Source organism: Heterodontus francisci, chromosome 13, assembly GCF_036365525.1.
Source record: "Heterodontus francisci isolate sHetFra1 chromosome 13, sHetFra1.hap1, whole genome shotgun sequence".
In the NCBI taxonomy this organism is placed as follows: Eukaryota; Metazoa; Chordata; class Chondrichthyes; order Heterodontiformes; family Heterodontidae; genus Heterodontus; species Heterodontus francisci.
In genome coordinates, this window is record NC_090383.1 from 97,758,364 (window position 1) to 97,785,371 (window position 27,008).

At 42.3% G+C, this 27,008-nt stretch overlaps 1 protein-coding gene and 1 long non-coding RNA gene across 8 annotated transcripts in view; one reads left to right on the plus strand and one right to left on the minus strand.

Moving 5' to 3' along the window:
- Positions 1-4,239, plus strand: part of LOC137376525 (forkhead box protein N2-like) — a 67,599-nt gene extending 63,360 nt beyond the window's left edge. For all 5 annotated transcript variants that reach the window (XM_068045236.1, XM_068045237.1, XM_068045235.1 and 2 more), the window contains one exon: positions 751-4,239. In XM_068045236.1, coding sequence (XP_067901337.1) covers positions 751-1,246 — 496 coding nt within the window. In that variant the 3' untranslated portion in view covers positions 1,247-4,239. The remainder of the gene's footprint in view (positions 1-750) is intronic.
- The window catches only part of LOC137376526 (uncharacterized), a 154,077-nt gene that overhangs the window by 98,394 nt on the left and 28,675 nt on the right, over positions 1-27,008 (minus strand). The window lies entirely within an intron of this gene.

Consider the following 27,008-nt stretch of genomic DNA (forward strand, 5'->3'; position numbering starts at 1 on the left):
TAGAGGGAACATAGGCATGGGTGAGGGTTTTAGCTGCAAATGAACTGAGGCAGCGGCAGAGATGAGCGATGTTATGGAGGTGCAAATAGGCATCTTGGTGATGGACCCCTAAATCTCTTTCACCATTATACTTAGTTATATCAACACTGTTCTTGGAGTACATGTGTCGCTACCTTTTCTTTTTACCTGTGCCCACTTGCATATATTGGCATTGTCTAACTAATTTTGTTCTTCCCAAGCTTTCTCCTCTAATTCCACTGATGCTCCATCTGACCAATTTGCATTGAATTTCTGAACTGAAGTCAATTGGTGTAAACAATAGTACTTACCACAACAGTACCTGCATTACCCAACTCTGCATTTCCCCATTCTAACACAACTCCTCCAAATAGTATCTGCTCATTTCTATTCTTCAGTTTATTTATCTATTCCCAATATATATCCCCACCATTTTTGGCTTAAGTACAGCCTAATTTATCTTTATCAAATGCTTTCTGTAAGTATAGGTGACTTTCCACCATCCACCTGAGGCGCCATTTCCAAAAGTAAAGGAGGTTAATAAGGTAGGAGTTTCCCCCTCTGAATCCATGTTGACTACTGTCTATAATTGTACAGATAATCCTCAGGATTACTCCTGATAACTGAATCCATAAAAAATGTATTGTTGCTTACATGTGCTTTTTGAAAATGGGTACCATGTTAACAAATTTTGAATTGCTTTCATTTAAATTTGATTTTCCCCTGTTTCAGGGAAAATGTGGAAACTTCTCCATTGCAGAAAGCTGGCAAGAGTCTGTCCGGTTTACCAGTCGTCAATAATGATCCTAAAGAAGATCACAATTACAGTGTAAATGGCACTGTGTCTCACTGCAGTGAGTCCAGATCCAGTGTTTCATCCTTCTCCTCTGTGGAGGAAGTCTATGAGTTCATTCCGAAAGCTAGCCGTGGCGGCAGCGACGGTAGTGAAGGCTTCCATAGTGATGAAGAGTCTGAGGTAGATGACTGCGAGAATGAATCAAATAATCTGTTAAATGCCCATGCTTACAAATCCCAGCGATGTGGAAATGACAGCGCTAGTATGTTGCATTTGGCTGGAAAAAGCTGCAGAACAGTGCAGCAAGAAGTTGATGAAGAGCTGAAGGAGGCTGCTGGCTCACTTTTGCACCTTGCTGGAATCCATATGTGCCTGGATTCTTTAGTCAATAAACCAGGAAAAAGCCGGAATGAAAAACATAGCGTGAAATAGCCTGTCTCCTCCCTTCTCTGCCTTTGTGTGTCAATGTGGCAATATTCTTCAATGGAATTCCTTCTCAAAAGGAAGAAAAAAGCCATACGAAGACTGAGGTGTTTGCCCTTCTATGTAAACTGCCATGTGTTTGCACCTTTCTCAAACAAGAAGTTCTCCATGGGGTTGTATCAATTCTTTAAAAGTGGACTTTATAGCAACCAACATATGCAATGGATCAGCCTGCATGCCAGAGTAGGTCTTCAGACTGTTTTATTGGCTAAAATTTCAAGCTGTTGGAAAGTGAGAAAAGATTTTTTTTTAATTGATAAAATGTAAACATAAGTATTCAGGGTTGAAAAGGGGTGGTGGGGCTTGGCAATATTTCAGACACCCTGGAGATCATATACTGTATTTTTCAACCTAGCACGTTGGTGATATTTAAAAAGTTAACCCTCTCTCATTTTTTTTCCTTTCTGCAATATGGTTGCCTTAGTTTCCAGACAACATTGAACTGCCTCTGATTATACATCACTGGTAAATGTCCCTGGATTTAAATCATCCTCTCTCAGGTGTTGGGACACAGCTCCACTGACATGAGGAGCCCCCAGTAAGCGCCATTCTTCATGCATAGGCTAACTCAACTGGCTATTTGACTGACTGTGCGGTATATCACAGCAAGGCAAGTCAGTCCTTATTGATGTCCAAATACACACTCTTTCTAACATGGGTCACTGGATAATCAGCAGATGTTCCAAGATGTTGGAAAGTGGGTATATTTTCCCTCCTCGCACTGAAGGTATTTGTAGTGCCTCTTAACTGCTCCCCAGGCTGCAATCAGCTAAATTAGTGGAGGCCAGTAAGAAGGCTGCACTTTACATTGGAATGAAGTTTTAAAAAAATGAAGTTGACATTGCTATGCAGTTTGTTATATTTAAAAAATTTTTTTAAATGCCATCACAAATGGTTGTGCTTCCATGATCTTTGGAGAACTGTGATGGCATTTGCAGAAATTGGTGGGAGAAGATTACCTGTATAAATCAAATTGTTCAAACAAAAGCCACAGTTGGTTGTATTAAACTGATAATATTATATACCTTATAATAACCTTCTGGGAGGCCTGTGGTGACTGTATCAAAAGATAGTACAGTAGTGGTTGCATCAAAGAGGATTGGATTACCTTTACGTAAGCAAGCAATATCTTTAAACACCACTGAGCATGGCCTTTAGAATGAAAACCAGTGTGCAACATACTATTGATTTTTAATTCAACAATACATTATATAAAATAATTGATCTGTTGAAGTGCAATGCTGTTGAATCCTGGACGCGAGGTGATGTTTATGCTCGTGACTTATGACTTCCTCATTGACGAGAGTAGGGCTTTGTAACTCATTTAAATGTGCTTGCTTTTTTCTTAGCTTTGTTATTCTATGAAAGTGTTTTTGTTCCATCTCCAGCTGCAGAAGTGGATGGAAAGGTTGCCAGCTGCCCGGCCTTTACTAATGCCAGAAATTGTGTGAAAACAGTAGAATTAATCTCTCACCAGAGTTTTTCTTGCCTCATCACAATGGAAAATCACCAATGAAAAACTGATCTGATTACTACTCTGTGGTAGTGTATTGACACTAGGGGTATCTTTTTTGTGCGATTCTTCTAATCCTTGATTTGGACTGGCAATCATGTCTCAAGAAATGCCATACTATTACAATATGGTATTATAGTCTAGTCCAAATGTTCTAATAGGCGCAATGTTCAATAAGTCCTACTTATTGGCAATGGATTCAGTATCATGTCTTTTTATGTGGTGGGGTGGGGATGCAATTGGATCCATTAATTTTCTTTACTTGCTAATGTTGGCTTATTGTACTAGGAATTGCTAATATACTGGTAGTCCACTGCTGTGGAAGCTCAGAGCCACGAGAAGATTTTGATAGTGCAGTGATAGTAAGACTTCTACAGTAACATGCATTGTTAACGGTCCCTTTGCTGATGCAGGACCTCCATATAAAACACCCGAATGTATATCCATGCAAAATGCTTTAACTTTCACAGACAAGGGCGAGGAGAGAAATTTTACCCACCCCTCAATGGGAACATGCTGGGGATGGGGGTGGCCTTTAAGTTGTAGCCTATAGCTTTACCATCCCACTTTAACTGCTCACTGCAGTTTGGTAGATGAGGTGCCCATTGGAAACATACAAGAGCCTTGTAAACTTAACCTAATTAGAGTCTCTGATTAGATTTTAAATTGGGCTTGAGCAGGGTAGCCACTGCAAATTTCCCACCATGTTGACGTAGATCAACAGTGGTCCGAAGGAACGATAAATGCCATGCAAGCTAAGCCAGGAGTGCTGCTTTGGGACCCACAAGGAAAGTTGTGGGCTTTCCTGCCCCAGACTGCATCCGCTCTCCATGATTTACCTGTTTGCCAGGGAGCCTACCTTTGCTGCTGAGCTATGGCATTTGGCTGTCCAAACTTCCATTGCCACCTGCCAACCAGCTTCTACTTTCTGCCCATTTCAGATGGGCAGCTGACTGGAAATATGCAGATGAGGCACATTAGTTAAAATACCACAGGCCTGAAATTTGGGCCTGCAAGTGATTTAGCAATCTCCTTCCTTCACTGGGAGTTGAAATTCAATCCCGAAGTATGCAGGACTCCCAGATCTTGTAGATCTACATAATAGAATCTCAGATGTCCAAACTTTTTGGTGCCAATGCCTCCCTTTTACCAACTGAAATTTGAGCCAACACATCAGCTTTCTTGTGTTAGGAATGATCTAGTTTTGTCCATGGAAAGCATATTTCTGGAAGTGAACCATCTAATTTTGGATACCTGGGGAAACCCTTTAAGAAGCACTTTTCATTGCCTGCTATTTTGTGCCATCTGTAGTGAGAAATCTTCAGCCCTTCACTAGATTATATTTTTCTCCTTTGTTTTTTCATTGTTTTCTGATCCCAGTGATTTTTGGAGGCTAATTAGCACTGCTGATTTTTGTGGCGGGGGGGGGGGGGGGGGGAAAGCACAATGATGATGCAAAGTTTCTTCATTTGAAAAAGCACAGGGCAGCTGGCACAAAACAATCTGCTTCTTATTGGTCTTGTAGCAAAATACAAGTAATAACAGGAATGTACAGGGAGGATGGGCTATTTGCCAATACCAGGGAATAATGCCCTTTCTGAATAAAAGGTTTTTCTCTTTTAAAAACAAAGTATATTTTTTAAACTTGTGTTCTGATATCAGCCAAACATGGCAAATTTTTGCTGAAGTTTGAGGTTTCTCAACAGTTTCATGTTGATATGGTCCTAGGGAAAGCTAACAGGTCTGATATAGAAATTAAACCTCTTGTAAGACCAGTAAAAGTACATTGTGTACCAAGGGAGAGATAGGGTGGGGAGCTTTCTTCTTGTTCCAATGTATAGAGTGTTGCATCACATATTCAAGCTGCTCGGTAATAGTCATTTCCTGTCAGTAAACTGTTTGCCAGATTTTTGTTGCTCACCAGTGTTTTCACAAAGTCCACAGTGAGGTAAAATGTATGTCTATAATTTGGACATGCCTCGTGTAATGTTTAACACAAGGAAGTAGCCCAGTGGGATTGAATATGTGCAGACATCCTTGTCCGTGTCTGAAGGGATGCCAGTTTGGCTTTCATTTACTTATTTTTCCTGAGTTAAGGCCCTTTTCCACTCCCTCTGCCCACATGAATGGAGGGAGAGGGCTGAGGACAAGTTTCCACAGACTAACATTGGGAGCTTTCATGTCTTGTATGGTGTTGGTGGGAGGGAAGGGGGGGGGGGTGGGAAAGAGGGCACAGTAATTTAACAAAATATTATGAATGTTGTTAAGATTATTCATTGGCTACTTTGAGCCAGTTACAGGATGTTACTATTTCAGTAGCATAAGCTAATTAACTTCTAACATCCCACCTCAGCAACACAGGTTGAGCACACCTATGCAATATACAGGTATCAAAGACACTCTATGGTCACATATCTACATACATACATTAATTTACTTTTCTTACAAGCAGAAAAGCAAACTGTAAAATGTCATATTTACTGTGTCCTGTTTTCATTGTTAACATTTACTTTTTAGTTAAATCAGTTCCAAAATTCTTTTCCCCAGAATCCAGAAATACTCCGTCATTAACAATGGACTAGCTTTGAAAGACTTTTTATTTTGACACCAATCCCACTTATTATGGTCTATATGCTCAGTACAATTTTTTTTAAAGCAAAGTAAATAGTTTCTCAATCAAATGTTCCCGTTTTCATTACACTGGCAGGTAGGCATTCTTCCTAAGCTTCAAAATTTAATTGCGGCACTGTTATCCTGCTATCATTGAGATACACTCGCACAACTCGTCGACCATTGTCTTCCTGTTTCTCAACTGCTACCAGCAGTTGAGTGTTAGTATAAATAAACAGCCTGTAAGTTCCATTTTTTGGATCATGTACAGAAACCCATCATCAGGTGAGAATCTCCATGCCAAACAGTTGAGAAACCCACATTAACTTACCTAAAGTCCAAGACTTGGCAGGTTGCCAAAAGCTATTGATTTGGGGCTATGCTGGAAAGCAGTCGGCTAACACAATGCAAGTTTTCAGCATAGTGAGATGCGAAATTCCCTACTGCTTGTCTGGCTAGACACTCTACCTGGTACACAATAATGTAACTGCTGCAGCACACCAAATAGTGGCCAGTTGCATGAATTTTACTGCTTAAGTAACATTATCCTAACTTTGTATTTAAGATTGCAGTTAAAATTACAGAGATAAAAAAAAAGTATTATTTATAAATAAAACATTAAACGTCCCAGGAATGAACAGATTTTACAGTAGCTGCCACAGAAAACAAAATGGCCACCAGTTCAACAACTGCATTAAAGTTAATGGCTATCTGTACCTCTTATCAACTGGTCAATTTGAAATCTAAACAAGTTATTTCTCAATTATAATGACCTATTATTTGATTTGTTGTCTCATTGTATTTCTTAATATATGTTTTTTAAGTGGGGTTTTGGAGCTGAGCAAGCACTGGTTTCCTCTTATAAATTGGGCTTTTTCATACTTGCTCATTACCCTCTGGTACCTCGCCCAAGCAGATAATCATGTGCAAACAAAGATAGATTGCGGATTGAAACTGGGACCATCCTTCCTGTGAAGCATAGTTACACTGAACAGTGATTTCACCAACTGAGCCAGCAGGGAAAGCTAGAAGTAAAAAAGGAATTCCTCCAGAAGTAGCAGGAGTTTTGTTTTGACAATTCTCTCTTTCCACCACCCTCCAAAGCCATTGATTGCATTCTCAGATACAGTTCTACAGGCATTGCTAATGTGTTTGATCCTGTCAGCACCTGATCTACACATTCCAATGGGGTCAGGCTCAAGGTAGTATTAGGAAGGAAACTATAGATGATTTTCCGCTCTGTAGATAAGTGGTGCTGAGGCCAATTCCTACAGCGATTCCAGTTGAGATCAGTTAATTCAGCACAGGCCAGTTACATGCTGTTTTCATGAGCAATGAAAGAATTTACGTTGCCTTTCCTTAGCAGGCATTCCCTTGAGTTTGCTCCAGTTGTATCTAATTTCAATGATGTCTGAAATGCTGATATCATTGCTTTTTGAAGACCAGTGATTCAGTTCAGGACAGAGCAAAAAATTCAAACTTGATTGTTCTGTACCACACATCCATATTTCTATTGCATCTCTATCCAATGGTGCCATGTGGATCAGATCAATATCAAGCATGGATCCTATGCTGAGAGCTTACAGAAATGGTTGGAAACACAATAGAACTGGTTCACTTTTCCAACCCAGTGTTAGGGGTGGGCTTACACTCCCCTGCTATTGTAGTAAATGAATTGTTCTGTTCAGATATGTGCAAAAAAAAAACAGTTGAAATGCGAAATTCCCTACTGCTTGTCTGGCTAGACACTCTACCTGGTACACAATAATGTAACTGCTGCAGCACACCAAATAGTGGCCAGTTGCATGAATTTTATTGCTTAAGTAACATTATCCTAACTTTGCATTTAAGATTGCAGTTAAAATGACAGAGATTTAAAAAAAAGTATTATTTATAAATAAAACATTAAACCTCCCAGGAATGGAATGATGCAAAATGGAGGAGTGACAAAGGTCCTTAGCCTGACCCAATATGTTTAATTTGCACAGTGGATGGTGGTGATACAAATTTGCTTGGAGTATGTACGTGAAATCTGGTGCTTTTCCCCTTTGTTTCATTATTTCTCCCTTTCTCACTGCAATGTGGCAGTTCATACTGGTGTATAGTTCTGTGGGAACCTGCAGCCCTCCTTTATTTACACTGCACAAGTGATAATTCTTCATGTGAGCCCACACAGCGAGTGTTGTTGCTATGAATGGAGATGATATCACATTTGAGACTTTATGACAAAAACAACCATATTTACTTTCCAACAGGGGTCCCTAGAAAGTAAAACTCTTCACGCGCTGGAGTCATACCAAGCACAAAGGAAGATGGTTGTGGTTGTTGCAGACCAATAATCTCTGCAAGAATTCCTCAGGGCAGTGTCCTAGGCCTAACCATTTTCAGCAGCTACTTCAATGACCTTACTTCCATTATGAGGTCAGAAGTGGGGAAGTTTGTTACTGATTGCAGCGTTCAGTTCCATTCGCAACTCCTCGTAATGAAATAGTTTGTGCCTGCATGGAGCAAGATCTGGACAACATTGGGGCTTGGACTGATAAGTGCCAACTAACATTCGTGCCACCCAAATGCCAGCAATGACCACCTTCCAACAAGGAAGAGTCTAACCACCTCCCTTTGACAGTCCATTGTGAAGTCTCCCACCATCATTATCTTGGGGGTAGGGGGTGGTCACCATTGACCAGAAACTTAACTCGAACAGCCACATAATTGCTGTGGCTAAAAAGCAGGTTAGAAGCTAGGTATTCTGCAGTTAGTGTCTCACTTTCTGATTCCCAAAAGCCTTTCCACCATCTACAAGGCATAAGTCAGGAGTGTGATGGAATACTCTCCACTTGTCTGGATGAGTTCAGCTCCTAATACCATTCAAGAAGCTTGAAACCATCCAGAAAAGCAGCCCACTTGAGTGGCACCCTATCCACCACCTTAAACATGCACTCACGCACTGGGACAAAATCCAGGAACTCCAAACCTAACAGCACTATGGGAGTACTTTCACCATGTGGATTGCAGCAGTTCCTGGTGTTTTACCACCATCTCGCAGGCATTTTATAGATGGGCAATAAATGCTGGCCTTGCCAGTAACACCCATGTCCCATAAATGAATAATAAAAAATCAGATGCGGGAAACCATGGCAGCTTTCACTCTCTTTTTCCTAACCCTCCCACCCCACTCCCCCACCAGCCCGAGGCCAAGTATGGGGCTTTTGTCTCCACTTTGAAGTGATCCACTGGGTTTTTAATTCTTTTTCCCAGCAGGTGTCCAAAATTATGAACAGCCTCCCATTAAAAATGGAAGCAATATCTGGGGGTGTAATTCTAGGTGTTGATAAGTCTGGTATATAAATTCTAATTGTAGGGGAGATGTGTCCAACACCTCTTTTGGCCACTATGTTTTGGAGTGGAGTGAGAACCTGAAAAGCTCTTCTAATAATCCTGTCAGTCAAGAATCGTAATGGGACAAAATTAGTACATTTTGCATTGGGTGATTTGATTCAGCGAAATCTGCAGAGTAGAGGTTTACTGCCATAGCTGTCTATCTTAAAGCTGTTAATGTTATACATATATTTTATTTCTCAAGCTGGTTGTGGCATTCTGCCTGAGCTTACATTATGTAATTTATATCTTGTTCCATTGTTGTATTGAATCCTGCATGCAGTAAAGCCTGACTGGTGCTCAGGTAGTTGTAGAATAATGAAACACTTTAAAATAAATTGGTGGTTAAGAAATCGATACAGAAAATGAAAAAAGCAACCAAACGGATGCAAATGCCACTATTCCAATACTCCTTGTTCCAGTACTTTCTAACCCAAAAAAATGACATGCTTAATATTTCAAATGCCAACATAACTGGTTTCATTTTTTTATAAATCAATAAATAATTGGATGTATCATAATGAGGAAAGGGGAAAGATTGGAGGTACTTGGTGATTGGTGTTACAAAATATGTAGTGACTGCCTGGTTGCAGGTTGTACCAAAATCTTCCGCCAATCTGATTCTTAAAGGTTATTGGAACCTACTGGTTTTAAAACTGTTTAATTACACCATCAGAAACATGTATGTTGCCCTCTGTTCATAAAAATGTTTTATAATGTTTATTTTCACCAAAGATATGCAAATTGCATACATATGGTATTGTTAAATAAACTTTTTTTGTTTGTAAATTGCTGACTATAATCATTGAGGTTTCCTAAAATTTGTCTATGAAGCATCTGTATTTTATCCTCCCTTATCTGTACCAGCCATTAAAACAGATATGCTCCTAGGCCTATGCTCAGACCAGATGAACTCACTGCTAGGAATCCTATGAGAGTAGCCTCTTGAAAATATAGTCCAACTTTAAGCAGGCAGATTTGCACATCTTATGTAGAAGGAAAGACTTCGAGCTCTCTCTTTTGACCGTTTTCACAACCACATACTTAGGTAATTTTTTTCCACACCCTTGAAGCCTTCTGAGTCAGCCATGCACCTTTCATGACCAAGAGCACAGGCTGAAGAGCTACTCCTGCAACTGACACCAATACTGCAAAACTGTATGTGTGTGTGTGTGTGTGGCTAAAGGTTGGCTAGCTTCTGTGATGGCAGCATCTGATCTTGGGTGGCATAGTGGTAATGTCACTGGACTAGTAATCCAAAGGCCCAGGCTAATGCCCTGGTGAAAGCTAGGGTTGAATTTTATTAGCGCACTGCATATTGCGGCGGCGCATTTGAACTTGGAAGCGCCGCCACTGAGCCCATGATATTTTGTACAGGAGCTCATTTAAATGGAGGGGGCTGAGCGTCTAGTGTCCCCGCGTGGGTGCCATTTTTAAAGGGCTTCAAGTCCTTAGCAAAAATTTAAATTATTAAAGGGAAATTCCTTTTCATTTGCTTGTAAAAAATAATTAAGAGGAGGGGGGGCCCTTTCCCAACACCCCCCCCCCCCAATGGTTTTTTTATTGCCCTATATTCAGAAAACTTATTTTATTCCAAACCTGAACTTTCCCCCCAACCTCTTTCCGTGCCTTAAACTTTCTATCATTCTAAGATTTGCCCTTCAACCCTTTCCCACCATCCCCAGAGCCAATAAAAAGTGTTTTCCCCTTTCCCCCTCCTCCTGCCCTGATAATTTCACTCCTCCCTCCTCCCCACTAGTGTCTCGCCTCGGAACTTCGAATGGAGTTCCGAAGACTTGCGAGGTGTGGCTGGGGGCCATAAAATCGGCATGGGATGGCCGCCAGGACCAAGTAAGTTTAATTGCATTTCATTTTAATTAATTTGTTAATGAAGGCCCCGCTACCAAGCTGCGGGAAGGCTGCACTGAGGCCTCGCCACTGCCGGTAAAATACAGCGGGGCCTTCTCAGCGCGGGGGTCATGGCAGCCCGCTCCTGCAAGAATTTTACGGGCACCCCCCTCTCACCCCGCTATGACCCCCGACATTAAGGGGCTCATAAAATTCAGCCCCTGGTCTCCGTAATGGTGCCAAGAAACTATCATCGATTGTCGTAAAAACCCATCTGGTTCACTTTAGTGAAGGTGATCTGCCATTCTTATTTGGTCTGGCTTACATGTGACTCCAGACCCACAGTGGCCTAACAAGCCACTCAGTTCAAGGGCACTTACGGATGGGAAACAAATGTTGGCCACATCCCATGAAAGAATTTTTTAAAACTTTAAATCATGAACTCATCGTGTAGGGGACTGGAGGCATAACGCTGAGTCTTTAGCACACCATTGTAACCTCTATATATCAGGAAGAGTTCACCATATCAATGTTCTGCTCACGATATTGGAAGTTTTGATTTTTTAAAAAGGAAGCTTGCAATAATGAAGCTGCACTATGTTGAATTTTATAATTGCAGTTTCCTTTTTTTAAAAACGTTGCACACCAAGAGATCAGGGTATTTGGCACCTCCGTGTAAGTAATAAACTAGTTCCTGACCACCACCACCAAATAAAAATCCAAAATCACTGATCTCATTGCATTTCGGGTTGTCCATGTTTCGCTACTGTAAAAGGAGGGTGCTGAGAACACAAGCCTGGTACCCACAGAGCTTTGTAATTTCGGTTAGTTTGCTGTTGGTCCACACTCATCTTCTTAACTTTGACATGACAGCTGCAGCCTTGGCAATCCATGTGCCAATTTCCACTGCCTCAGACGAATATTGGGCATCTGCTGGCAGGATGGAATGCCAAATATGGAAGCACACCAGAGTGCGGGGATCCCCAGCATGTTTTCCCTCGAGTCAGCGACAACTCCGTTGGCTGCATCATGTGAGTAGACTGGCTGATGGCCGCATCCCCAAAGACATGCTCTATGGCGAACTTGCCAACAGGGCAAGGCCAACAGGTAACCCACACCTGCGATACAAGGATGTCTGCAAGCAAGACCTCAAGGTGACCAGGATCAGAGTTGATGCATGGGAAGTCCTTGCTGCTGACCAGAGAGCCTGGAGACAAGCTGTCAGGAAGGGCGTGGAAAAAAGCAGAGGACAAAAGAAATGACCAGATGGCAGAAAAGAGAGCCCGGCAGAAGGTAAAAAACCATCAGTCGACCTGGAACCAATGTTATTCATCTGTGCCAGCTCCAGAAGGCATTGCCACTCACAAGCTGGCCTCTACAGCCACAACAGATGATGTTCAATCCAGAAATGATGTACCACGCGGGTGCAGTCCCTCATCTCGCAAGACGGACGGATGCCATCAACATCATTACATTTCAAACATTCAAAAACAGCATTAAATGAGTTGCAGTGTTGGGATCCTCACAGGTTGTGGAAAAAAAATTCATGATGGACTGTCAACTCCAAATTCCCTGATTTTTTTTTTAATGACTAGTCTTTTGATGTTTATTGTGGGAACAAAATGCTTGATCATCTCCAGTACTATGATGCAATTAGTTACATACGAGCTGAAAAACCATTTTCTTATTGCTGGACTAAAAGCATTTTTTTTTTAAATGCTGCCTAATCCTTGTTTTTGCATACTAACTTAAAGTAGGAAACCTGGATATGTGCAGTTACTGGGCAATAGATGTAGTAATTGGGATGGAGCTATTGTGCACAAGTCCTTTATCTACCAAGCCAAATATCCATCAACATGGGCTGCACATGTATTAAATCCAATTGCTTTAAGATGAGTTCAGCTTATATTTTCCCAATGGTGAATTCAATGAAGTTCTTCTGTTTACATTTCAACCTCACACCAACTTCCTGTAATTTCCTTTTACAATATAGAAAAAAAATGGGCCAACATTGCTGCTTGACAACGTCTAAAAAGTGCTGGTCAATCGGACCTTCCTTTTAAGCCAGAATGAAAGCATTCCCAAGGACAACCATATTCTCACTGAGTTGATCTGGCCTGTGTATTATAGTCCGAAACATGACAGGACATTCTATGACCCATTTGATTAATGTCACACAGAACTGAAGCACGTGACACTGTCCTACTTTCTGTGCTTACTACATCTCATATCAGCCATGTGGAATTCAAATGAGTGCATAATGACGCATTCACAGTGGACATCAAATATGGAGGCTATTACCACGGTTAATTCACCAGTTTATTTTGCTGAAAAACAAGGGTGATTTTTATTTAAGCTGTTGAATTTTGATTCAATAGTTCAAATTATATGCAATGTAATGCATTATAATAATGCACACTTTTATAGGACTTTGTTGGCAGGCCCATATTCAAATTTTTGTGTCGCATTTATAATCGTAATGACAAATGCAACACTAAATCAAGAATGGATTCAACAGAAAGGATTAACAATCAAAGTCTTTCTGACATACCACAAGTGCACCTTCTAGTGTTGCTCAGCTATCAAAGCTGAAAATTACACCCAAAAAATAAAACACTAAACTAATTTAACTTGGGAAGGGGCACCAGGATGAAGCATTAGAGAGGAAATACAAGATACATAGAGGACTGGGAGGGACAAACAGTATTAAAAATAAAGAATAGTTCAGAAATGGGAGGGATTTGATAGGGGGAAAATGCGAGGTGGACCTGTGCGCAAATTTTAAATAAGATAGGTGACCTGCAGGCACAAGTAGCCACATTGGATTATGATATCATGGTAATAATAGACCTGGCTCAAACAAGGGGAATAATGGTCACTTAATATTCCTGGCTATAGTGAAACATAGAGAAGGGAAAAAAAGAAGGATGGTGGCAGTATTGATCAAAGATAATGTCACAGCACTAGAAAAGGATGATGTACTTCAGGGTTCAAAGACAGAATCTATTTGATTAGCACTAAGGAACAATGGAGGCACTATTCTTCTGCTGGGTGAATACTATCGGCCACTAAATATGTGAAGAAGAAAAAGGAGCAGATTTGTAGACAAATTACAGAATGATGCAAGAACTATAGCCATGATAATGGCTAGACTTCAATTATCCTAATATAGCCTGTAAAAATAACAGAGTAAGGGCAAAGAGGGAGAGGAATTTCTGAAATATGTACAGAGAACTTTCTTGATCAATCAATGCAGAAGTCCTCGAGACGGCCAACATCCCCAGCATATACACCCCACTGAGCCAGCGGCGCTTGAGATGGCTTGGCCATGTGAGCTGCATGGAAGATGGCAGGATCCCCAAGGACACATTGTACAGCAAGCTCGTCACTGGTATCAGACCCACCGGCCGTCCATGTCTCCACTTTAAAGACGTTTGCAAGACGCAAACGCGACATGAAGTCCTGTGACATCGACCGCAAGTCGTGGGAGTCAGTGGCCAGTGATCGCCAGAGCTGGCGGACAGCCATTAAGGCGGGGCTAAAGAGTGGCGAGTCGAAGAGACTTAGCAGTTAGCAGGAAAAAAGACAGAAGTGCAAGGAGAGAGCCAACTGTGTTACAGCCCCGACAACCAATTTTATCTGCAGCGCCTGTGGAAGAGTCTGTCACTTTAGAATTGGCCTTTATAGCCACTCCAGACGCTGCTCCACAAACCACTGACCACCTCTAGGCGCTTACCCATTGTCTCTCGAGACAAGGAGGCCAAAGAAGAAGAAGATGTTTTCAGCTTAAAGAGGAAGGAAGCAGTGCTGTATCTAGTTCTGGGGAATGAAGTGGGGCAAGTGGATATGTTTCAGTGGGAGAACTTTTGAGCAACAGTGATCCAATATTATTAAAGTTTAGAGTAGTTATGGAAAAGGACAGGAAAGCCAAATGTAAAAATACTGAAATGGAGGAGGGTTAATTTCAGTGAGTTGAAAAAGGATCTGGCTCAGGTGGATCGGATCAAAGACTAGCATGTAAATGAAAACATGTAAACAGTAAATGAGCAATGTGAAGCCTTCAAAGAAGAGATAGTTCGGATACAGAATAGATATATTCCCACAAGTAGGGAAGAAAGGGCATCCAAAAGTAGAGCTTCCTGGATGACTAAAAATGTAAAGATTAAAATGAAACAGAAAAAGGTTTATGATAAATGTTGGATTTGTAATTCAATAGAGAAATCAAGCCGAATACAAAAAGTACAGGGGAGATCTGAAAAATGAAATAAGGGAGGCAAAGAGTGTATGAAAATAGATTAGCAGGTAAAATAAAGGGAACTTAAAAGTCTTTTATTAACATATAAATAATTGAAGGATAGTCAAAGGAAGAGTGGGGCTGATTAGGGAACAAAAAGGAAGATCTTGTGGAGGTAGAGAGCATTGGCTGAGGTACTAATTTAGTTCCCTGCATCTGTCTCGGATATGGCCAAGGTCACAGTATAGGAGAATATAGTAGAAAAATTGGCCAGGATAAAATTAGATAAAGAGGTTGTCATGCCCAATAAAGACATATCACATTCCTGCTTATAAGATATGAACTTTATTCAATGTGGAATCTTTGTAATTGACTTCTCCTGTAAAAAAGTGGACAATGGGCTGCAAAATGGCCACCAAAGGTCAGATGACTTGGTCTATGTATTCAAACACTGCTTCACTGTCTCGAAAGAATGAAAGGATACATTCTAGACCAAGAGGTGTCAACTACACCCATCCTGGAACTATGAAGAGAAATTCTTGAATTGAATGGATTTCTTCTGAGACAAAGAAGGTGTGAAGTAGACACATCATAACAGAATGATACTCAACCAGACATTAATGGATGGCCTTGGATTCCACATTCTGGTCCATTGTGTAGTCACACCAGGGGACAAAGCCATGTGTCAAATAACAAAAAATGCTAAGATAATGAACTTTGACCTGAAAAGGAAACCCTCTGGAGAGAGAGAGAGAGAGAGAGTGGGGGGTGGGGGGAGATCACAGTAACATCACAAAAAGGCAGTTCATCCAGGGGCTGTGGAAAAATCCAGCCTAGACAAGAAGCAGTAGCCCTGCTGCTAATTCTACACTTCAACTTGGTGCAGCAGAGAACTGAAAGTGACTGCAACCTCCAGTCTGAAATCTTAACCACCAGAAATCTACAACGCCACAACAAGCTCAGACTACAAACACCCAGGCCTAAATCTTTAAAAGAGACTGTCCTACTTGGAAGATTCAACAGGTTTACTGTAAATCACAAACACTTACCACACCTTGAAATCTAACCCTTTAACCTTTTATCTAGCTTCTCAAGAGTGCATGTGAGAGTGAATGTGTGTGTGAGTGGAGTTGCAAACATTTCGAGGAATGAATATTGTTCTATAAATAGTTAATCTTCTGTTTTAAACCTACAAGAAAACCTGACTTTGGCAATTGCTCTGTGCATGCTCTGTGTCGTCAAGAGACACTCAGTGCTGAATAATGGTAAAAGTGATGGTTCTTTTGGGATGTTTAGCCAGAGTTTAGTCCACAGCAACATGGTTGGCTCAGCTGTACAGGCGGGCAGGAGGAAGATTGGAAAAGTAATAGTGATAGGGGATTCTATAGTTAGGCGAATTCTGCGGCCGCAGATGTGAATCCAGGACAGTATGTTGCCTCCCTAATGCCAGGGCGGCTGCAGAGCAATCTGAAGGGGGAGGGTGAACAGCCAGCAGGCATGGTCCATACTGGTAACAACTACATAGGTAGAAAAAGGGATGAGATCCTGCAGGCAGAGTTTAATGAGCCAGGAAAGAAACTGGCAAGCAGCACCTCAAAGGTAGTAGTCTACAGATTACTCCCAGTACTACAAGCAAGTCATCATAGGAAAAGGAGGATAGAGCAGAGGATAGAGTTGGAGAAATGGTGCAGGAGGGAGGGCTTTAGATTCCTGGGACATTGGGATCAGATCTAAGGGAGATGGGACCTGTACAGGCTGGACGGGTTGCACCTGAACAGAACAGGTATCGATGTCCTTAGTATTAGGATGAAGAAAGTGATAGAGAGTAAGATAAAGCAGAAAAAGGGTGCATATGACAGATGTCAGGCGGATAATACAATTGAGAACCAGGCTGAATATAGAAGGTTCAGGGGGGAAGTGAAAAAACCAATAAGAGAAGCAAAGAGAGTATGAGAAGAGACTCGCAGCTAACATGAAAGGGATCTAAAAAACTTCTATATGCATGTTAATAGTTAAAGGGCGGTAAAAGGAGGAGTGGGACCAAATAGGAGATTTTCGCAGGGAGAAAGGCTGAAGTATTAAAAGAATACTTTGCACTTGTCTTACCAGGAAAAAAGATGCTGCCCAGGACATAATGAAAGAGTAGGTGATTGAGACTCTGGCTGGGGTAAAAATTGACAGACGAAGTATTAGATGGGCTGGCTGTACTTAAAAGTTTTTAAGTTTCCAGGAGTGGATGAGATGCATCCAAGGATACCTAGGGAAGTAAAGGTGGAAATTGTGGAGGCACTGGCCATAATTTTCCAATCCTCCTTAGATACAGGTGTGATGTCAGAGGACTGGAGAATTGCAAATGAAACACCCTTGTTCAAAAAAGGGTGCAAGAACAAGCCCAGCAACTATAGGCCAGTCAGTTTAACCTCGATGGTGGGAAAGCTTTTAGAAACGATAATTCGGGACAAAATTTATGGTCACTTTGACAAATATGGATTAGCTAAGGAGAGCTAGCATGGATTTGTTAAGGGAAAACCGTGCTTAACTAGCTTGCTTGAATTTTTTGATGAGGCAGCAGAAAGGGTTGTTGAGGGGAATGAGGTTGATGAGGTGTACATGGACTTCCAAAAGGCATTTGATAAAGTGCCACATAACTGACTTGTCAGCAAAGTTACAGCCCACGGAATAAAAGGGACAGTAGCAACATAGATACGAAATTGGCTGAGTGACAGGAAACAGACAGTGGTTGTGAAAGGCTGTTTTTCGGATTGGAGGAAGGTATGTAGTGGAGTTCAGTTGGGCTCGGTGTTAAGACCCTGGCTTTTCTTGATATATATTAATGACAAAGGCTTGGGTGTACAGAGCACAATTTCCAAATTTGCAGAAGACACAAAACTTGGAGCTACTATGAACTGCAAGGAAGATAGTGATAAACCTCAAGAGGACATAGACAGGCTAGTGGAATGTGTGGACAAGTGGCAGATGAAATTTAATGCAGAAAAGTGTGAAGTGAATTATTTTGGTAGGAAGAATGAAGAGAGGCAATACAAACTAAAGGATACAATTCTCAAGGGAGCGCAGGAGCAGAGGGACCTGGGTATATATGTGCACAAATCATTGAAGGTTGCAGGGGAGTATCTGGCAGGACCTCAGGCTCCAAAATCCAGACTATGTCCATCATGGGCATCTCATGTGTTAAAGCAGGGGAACAAGCAGCATGTCTCCAGTTCAGCAGACATCACAGGGGTAGCACCACAAAGAAGTAACTGAAAGCATAAGAGCAAGACATCTTACTTGCACTAAGGGATTCATTTGGGTGCTTATAACAATATCAATGTTTCAATAATGTTCTTTATTTCAATGAAAGTACAAGGTGCTGTGAACTCCTTATTTTCATGGCCTTTACTTTGTTGCATTCCCCCATTCACCCTGCTCAGTTTCCTTCTGGTGAATGGAATGATCAGCTTTGATGAGGAGGAAAGGGTGTGACTGTGATGGTTGGCTGGATAACTGCAATAATTATGTATTTTGCGGGGTGAGGTGACACAGGCTTCTTGATGGAATGCTTAGATTTCTGCAAGATTGTGGCTTCAGGTAATAATGGCACATCAGGCTCCTCCTTCAATGAGGAGGAAGAGGGAGGAGAGATCAATTACCTAGGGGCACAGATTTAAGGTGATTGGTAGAAAGATTAGAGGGGACATGAGGAAAAACTTTTTCACCCAGAGGGTGGTGGGTGTCTGGAATTCACTGCCAGGAATGGTGGTGGAGGCACAAACCCTCAACTCATCGAAAAAGGTACCTGGACCTGCACCTGAAGTGCTGTAAACCTGCAAGGCTATGGACCAGGTGGTGGAAGGTGGGATTAGAATGAGCATCTAGTTTTTTCAGCTGGTGCAGACATGATGGACTGAATGGCCTCTTTCTGTGCCATACCTTTTCTATGGTTCTATGGAGTGATTGATTGCACTCGTCTGGCAGTCAAGACTGAGTGATCTCCATCTTCCTCTTGCGGCAGCTCCATTCCTCTCTGCAATGCCCTGTTGTGAAGGGAACAGCACAACACAACAATTGAAGGGCACCTCCAGATCTGTCAAGGCATCAGATTCTTCAGCAGGCCAATGTCTTGCTCTTTTGATGCCCCGGTGCTGACATGGCTCCCGTTATATCCCTCCTGTGCCTCCGTAGTAGGGTTCCTCACTGGAGTCAGCAGCCAGGTATTCAGTTGGTAACCTTGTCTCCCAGGAGCCAACTGCTGAGGTTGTTTCGTGGAGAGAACACCTGCTGTAGATGAGAAGGATGAAGGAGTAATGGCAACTCCTGGGACACCTGGCGCAGACATGCATGACCATCTTGCCACAGATCAGCTGTGGCCACAGATCCAGCTGCATATTAAAAGGAGTGGAAGCCCCTCCGATTAATGAAGATGTCTGGCTGATCTAATGGGGTCTTGACTGCCAGACGAGTGCAATCAATCACTCCATAGAACCATGGAAACGTTACGGCACAGAAAGAGGCCATTCAGCCTATCGTGTCTGCACCAGCTGAAAAAACTAGACACTCATTCTAATCCCACCTTCCACCACCTGGTCCATAGCCTTGCAGGTTTACAGCACTTCAGGTGCAGGTCCAGGTACCTTTAAGATGAGTTGAGGGTTTGTGCCATTCCTGGCAGTGAATTCCAGACACCCACCACCCTCTGGGTCAAAAAGTTTTTCCTCATGTCCCCTCTAATCCTTCTACCAATCACCTTAAATCTGTGCCCCCAGGTAATTGATCTCTCTGCTAGGGGAGACAGGTCCTTCCTATCTACTCTATCTAGGCCCTTCATAATTTTGTACACCTCAATTAAGTCACCCCTCAGCCTCCTAAGGAAAACAACCCTAGCCTATCCAATCTTTCCTCAAAGCTGCAATTTTCAAGCCCTAGCATCATTCATGTAAATCTCCTCTGTACAGTGCAATTATGTCCTTCCTGTACTGTGGTGACCAGAACTGTATGCAATACTCCAGCTGAGGACTAACCAGTGTTTTATACAGTTCCAGCATTACATCCCTGCTTTTGTATTCTATAGCTCGGCCAATAAAGGAAAGCATTCCATATGCCTTCTTCACCACTTTATCTGCCATCTTCAGGGACCTGTGGACATGCATTCCAAGGTCTGTCACCTCCTCTACCTCTCTCAATATCCTCCCATTTATTGTGTATTCCTTAGCTGTGTTTGCCCTCCCCAAATGCATTACCTCACACTTCTCTGGATTGAATTCCATTTGCCACTTTTCTGTCCACTCAACCAAACTATTGACATCATTCTGGAATCTAGAGCTATCCTCTTCACTATCAATTACACAGCCATAGAGTCATAGAGAGATACAGCACTGAAACAGGCCCTTCGGCCCACCGAGTCTGTGCCAACCATCAACCACCCATTTATACTAATCCTACATTAATCCCACATTCCCTACCACATCCCCACCTTCCCTCAATTCTCCTAACACCTACCTACACTAGGGGCAATTTACAATGGTCAATTTACCTATCAACTTGCAAGTCTTTGGCTGTGGGAGGAAACCGGACCACCCGGTGGAAACCCACACGGTCACAGGGAGAACTTGCAAACTCCACATAGACAATTTTGTGTCATCTGCAAATTTCCCAATCATGCCTCCCACATTTAAGACCAAATCATTAATATATACCACAAACAGCAATGGACCCAATAGTAAGCCCTATGGAATGCCACTGGAAACCGCTTTCCATTCACAAAAACATCTGTCGACCATTACCCTTTGTTTCCTCTCACCGAGCCAATTTTGGATCTAACCCACCACATTCCCCTGTATCCCATGGGCTTTTACTTTTTTGACCAGTCTGCCATGTGGGACCTTGCCAAATGCCTTACTAAAATCCAAGTGGACAGCATCCACTGCACTACACTCATCAATCCTCCTTGTTACTTCCTCAAAAAATTCAGTTGTTAGTAAGACACGACCTTCCCTTAATAAACGCATGCTGACTGTCACTTGGAAAGGCACGGATTAATCAGGGATAGTTTATCCTGTCTCTCAGAATTGATTCTAATAATTTTCCCACCACCGAGATCAGACTGACCGGCCTATAATAATTTGGCCTATCCCTCGCACCCTTTTTAAACAATGGTACAACATTCGCAGACCTCCAGTCCTCTGGTACCTTGCCTATATCTAGTGAGGATTTGAAAATGAGCCTCAGAGCATCCGCTATATCCTCCCTGCCTTCCTTTAACAGCCTGGGATACAATCCATCCGACCCTGTTGATTTATCCACTTTCAAGGCTGTCAGACCCTCCAGTACTTCCTTTCTCATTACGCTTATCGTATCTAATATTTCACACTCCTCCTCTTTAACTATAATGTCTGCATCATCTCTCTCCTTTGTGAAGACAGAGACAAAGTACTCATTAAGAACCCTGCCCACATCTTCTGCATCCACACATAAGTTACCTTGTACATCCCTGATAGGCCCTACCCTTTCCTTAGTTATCCTCTTGCTCTTAATGTACTGATAAAACATCTTCGGGTTTTCCATGATTTTACCTGCCAATATTTTTTCATGTCCTCTCTTTGCTTTCCTAATTTCTTTTTTTACTTCACCCCTGCATTTTCTATACTCCTCTAGGCGTTTCTAAAGTATTAAGTTTCTTGTGACTGTCATAAGCTTTCTTTTTCTGCTTTATCGTACCCTGTACGCTTCTAGATGACTAGGGGGCTCTGGATTTGGCAGTACCACCTTTTTCTTTGTGGGGGCATGTCTACACTGTGCCTGTAGAATCTCAATTTTGAATGCCTCCCACTGATTTGCCACTAATATTCCTTCAAGTAGCTGTAGCCAATCCACTTTCGGTATATCACCTCTCAGCTTCGTAAAATTTGCATTCCCCCAATTTAGAACTTTTACTCCTGTTCTATCTTTGTCCATTTCCATAATAATGCTAAATATAACTGTATTATGGTCACTATCTCCAAAATGGTCACCCACTGCTACTTCATCCACTTGCCCAACTTCATTTCCAAAGACTAAATCTAGAATCGCGCCCCTCTCGTTGGGCTTGTTACATCCTGGCTAAAAAAGGTTCTCTTGAATGCAGTTCAAGAATTTTGTGCCCTCTGTGCCCTTCACACTATTTGTATCCCAGTTGATAGTGGGGGATTTCAACTACCCTAATATCATTGCCCTATTGTTTTTGCACTCAGAAAGTTACCTACATATTTGTTCTTCTGTCTCCCGCTCACTATTTGGGGGTCTATAGTACACTCCTAGTAGTACGGCTGCCCCTTTTTTATTTGAGTTCATCCCATATGGCCTCATAATGATTCATTTAGCATACCATCCCTCCTCACAGCTGTAATTGATTCTTTAACCAATAATGCTACACCCCCTCCTTTTTATCCCCCTCTCTCGCCTGCCTGAAAATTCTATATCCAGGGATGTTGAGCTCCCACTTTTGCCCCTCTTTAAGCCAAGTTTCCATTATAGCAATGATATCATGCTGCCATGTGTCTATCGGTGCCCTCAGCTCATCGGCTTTATTTGCTATACTCCTTGCATTTAAATAAATACCTTTTAATACTGCCAAATTCTTGTGCTGTACACTTTTTAACCTTTGCTTCTTCTGTCTTTCACTCACTAATTTTCTGCCTCCCGTTCCCTGCTCTGAATTTGTCCCATCTGAAACTGCCACCAGGTTCCCATCCCCCTGCGAATCTAGTTTAAACCATCCCCAACAGCACTAGCAAACCTTCCTGCAAGGATATTTATCCGGTCCTATTCAGGTGTAGACCTTTTGGCTTGTACAGGTCCCACCTTCCCCAGAACCAGTCCCAGTGGCCAGAAATCTGAAGCTCTCCCTCCTGCACCATCTCTCTAGCCATGCATTCATCTGGTGTATTCTCCTATTTCTATATCACTAGCACGTGGCCTTGGGAGTAATCCGGAGATTACTACCTTTGAGGTCCTGCTTGTTAATCTCTTTCCTAACTCCGCCTGCAAGATCTCATCCCTTTTTCTACCTATACTATTGGTAACAATGTAGACCACGACCTCTTGGTCACTTGGTGATATCAATGACCCTTACAACAGGGAGGCAACATACCATCCTGGAATCATGTCTGTGACCACAGAAATGCCCGTCTGTTCCCCTAACCATAGAATCCCCTACCACTGTTGCTTTCCTGTCTTTTCTCCTCCCTCCCTGCACAGATGAGCCACCCATGGTGCTCTGGTCATGACTCTACAGAGGAACCCTTTCTTCCATCGGTATTCAGAACTGAATACCGGTTAAAAAGTGGGATGCCCTCCAGGGACTCCTGCATTACCTGCCTTGTCCTTCTTGACTGTCTGACAGCCACCAAGTCCCTCTCTGCCTGCACTCTCTTAAGCAGTGGGGGACCACCTCCTGGAACGTGCTAACCATGTATCTCTCATCCTTACAAATGCACCAGCTGCTCCTCAAGTTCCAAGATTCGGTGCTCGAGTTTTTGCATTTGGTGGCACTTTCTGCACATGTAGTTGTCCTGGACATGGGTAGGGTCCTGGAGTCCCCACATGACACAGGATGTGAATTCAACGGGTGTGAGCAGCCCTGCCATGCCTCAAATTATTTAGTTACTGCACTAAAATTGGAAGTTAAATAAACACAATAAAATGGTTATAAATTGAACAAACGAGTAACCACCTACTGACAACTGGTATTTTAGCTTCTACTTAGTAGATCAACTTAAATGTTAGAGAAAAAATAAAAATCAGCAAAAAAAAAGAAAGTAAGAAAATACCTACCATATACTCACCGACTAGCTCCCTGTGCCTCGCTGCTCTCTCTCCCCTCTTGCGCTGTTTGTAGCTCTTTATGCCCCGCTCTGATCTTGCTGTTTCCCGGTGAACTCTTGCTCATGCTCTCTCTCTCCCTGGACCTGTGTAAATCCTGCCACTGATGCAAAGCCAACAGCCTTCTGGGTTTGAGTCGCCTCATCTGTGGCAAATGGATATAGTTTGCGGCCTTGACAAACTAGGCAACAGTGACCTGGGTGATGCAGTTGTGGGCAGCAGATTGTAAAACCCTGCAGATGTCACCAGCAGAGCCCTGGAAGAAACCGGATGTGAAGAAATTGAGGGCCATGGTGACCTTGGCGGCCACAGGCAATGCGTGGCCACCTGGCCCTCTTGGGCGGAGGTCTGCTTCCAGAAGGCTGCAGATATCTTCCACTACCTACTGTGAGAGCCTTAGCTTTCTGAGGCACTGTTGTTCAGTCATGTAAAGGAAGCTCATCATTGGCATAGACCCTGTACTGGGGGGGTATCACCTCCTTTGAGGTGCAGCTCTGTATCTATCCCCTCTGTCCTGTGGAACTGTATGTGACTGTGGAGAAAGGAGCTGCTGCTGCTCCCGTTGCTGTTCTTGCCCCCATTGTTGTGACTGCAGGGCTGGATCATTCTGCTGCTGTCCCTCAGAAGTCCAAGCTACTGCAGTAAAGGTAGCTTCCACGTTACAGGGAAGTTGCACAGCCATGAAGTTAAGATTACACTCAGTAGACTCCAAGGTACTTGAAAGTTAGTGCACAAAATCGCAATTCCTAAAGAAACAAGTGAATTCAGACTGAAACAGCTAATCCTGTCAGTGCTAGCCTTTCACTGTGGCTAACCACAAGCTTGCTGATTTCAGCCTTTATACTACTGCAAGTTGGTCAATTTCATTCAACAATGACTTCCCGCTGTGCACTCACCTCTTCCAAATTGGCGAGATGTAGATATCGTGGAACCCATGTGCTGGCAGTTAAGGCAGAATGGAGAGTTAAAGACAGACTTAACTGCCTATTTGTATTTGTTAATGAGTTTCCTGACAGCACAAGGGGGTTCCCCATTTGCCTAGGAACCAGCCCGGGTGAAAGTTGAGATCCTGATCCATCAGTTTTAGAGGATTTAACTCCCTGCATGCACCCAAACCAGCCTCCTCTTGCCTGGGAAACTTCTACCCTTGGACACATTAATCTGGGACAAATTAATTGGCACGGAAAAATATGAGTTATAAATTAAAGCTAGCATGGATTTGTTAAAGGCAAAATCGTGTTTGACTAACTTGATTGACTTCTTCAATGAAGTAAAGGGAAAGGGTTGATAATGGGAGTGCAGTTGATGTTGTATATATGGACTTTCAAAATGTTTGATAAAGGGTCACAAAATAGGCTTGTTAGCAAAATCAAAGCCCATGGCATTAACTAGGTAGTGGCTGCATGGATACAAAATTGGTTAAGGCACAGAAAGCAGTGTAGTGATGAACGGTTGTTTTTCAGACTGGAGTGAAGTTCGCAGTGATGCCTCCCAGGGTTCAGTGTTAGTACACTTCTCTTTTGATATATGTTAATGACCTGTTCTTGACTATACAGGGTGCAATTTCAAAGTTTGCAGATAATGTGAAACTTGAAAATGTAAACAATGAGGAGGGTAGTAACAGATTTCAGGAGGACATGGACAGACTGGTGAAATGAGAAGACATGGCAGATGAAATTTAATGTAGGGAAGTGTGAAAAGATTTATTTTAGTCAGAAGAATGAGGAGAGGCAATATAAACTAAATGGTACAATTTAAAAGGGGGTGCAGAAACAGAGAGCTGGGGATATATGTACACAAGTCTTTGAAGGTAGCAGGACAAGTTAAGAATGTTGTTAAAAAGATCTATAAATAGAGGAATAGAGTATAAAAGCAAGGAAGTTATGCTAAGCTTTTAAAAAACACTGGTTAAGCCCAAATGGATTACTGTGTACAATTCTGAGCGCCATATTTTAGGAAGGATGTCAAGGCCTTTGATGGCGTGCATAAGAGATTTACTAGAATGGTATCAGAGATGAAAGACTTCAGTTATGTGGAGACACCAGAAAAACTGAGGTTGCTCTCCTCAAGACAGAGAAAGATGAGGGAAGATTTGATAGAGGTGTTTAAAATCATGGAGGGTTTTGATAGAGTAAATAAGGAGAAACTGTTTCCAGTGGCAGAGGGGTTGTTAACAGAGGACACAGATTTAAGGTGATTGGCAAAAGTGCCAGAGGCAACATGAGGGAAAAAAAATTACGCAGCCAGTTATGATGACCCGGAATTTTTTAAAAAATTGTTTTGTAGGATGTGGGCATCGCTGATTAGGCCAGCATTTATTGCCTGTCCCTAATTGCCCTTGAACTGAGTGGCTTGCTAGGCCATTTCAGAGGGCATTTAAGAGTCAACTACATTGGTGCAGGCCAGACTAGGTAAGGACGGCAGATTTCCATAATGTCAGCAGATTTCCTTCCCTAAAGGACATTAGTGAACCAGATGTGTTTTTTTTACAACAATCAACAATGGTTTCATGGTCACCATTAGACTAGCTTTTAATTCCAAATTTTATTAATTACTAAGAATAACGCTGACAACCAATTGTCAGTAGGGCTCGCAGTGTGGCGCATTTGCGCGTATTGGAAGCTACATATATTAATACACAGGGCCCTGTTCTTTGCAAACAGAAAGAACATGTACACACATTGCGCCTGTTTCAGCTAAACAAAATAAGTGACAGCCATTCGCTGGTTCATTCCTCAGGGCAATGCCTTGACCAGAGTCAAGCTGCCTGGTTTAAATTTCAAACAAAGCTTGGCAGTTAACTGTCAGTCACCATAAACTGGTGCATTCTCCATGGCAACGCCTCTACCAGAGTTAACTTGCCAACCAATCAGCACTCTCTTCTCATGCAGTATAAGTTATTGTTTTCCCTTACATTGGTTATTCTTGCGCATTCTCCTAATGAGTGCAAGACGAAAAGCTTCAACCACATGCTTCTTATTTTCAGCAATTCTCTAGTACTGTACTACCAAATTGAATATTGATCAGGATCAAGAACCTTGCCTGATACTTTTCCTCTTCTGAAAACAGGAACAATAGGAACAATAAACCCCCAAGGATGGGTGTGTTGGGGTTGGGGTTTGAGATTTTAAAAATGTTTACCTTCCCACCTGCCCCAACCCACCCACCTCTGGTTTTAACTGAGGCAGATCAGGGGCAGGCAACCAACCGACTCTCAAGAGGTGGGAAAACTTTTAAGGAGGCTGCATGTCTTTATTTTAACAAGATTTTTA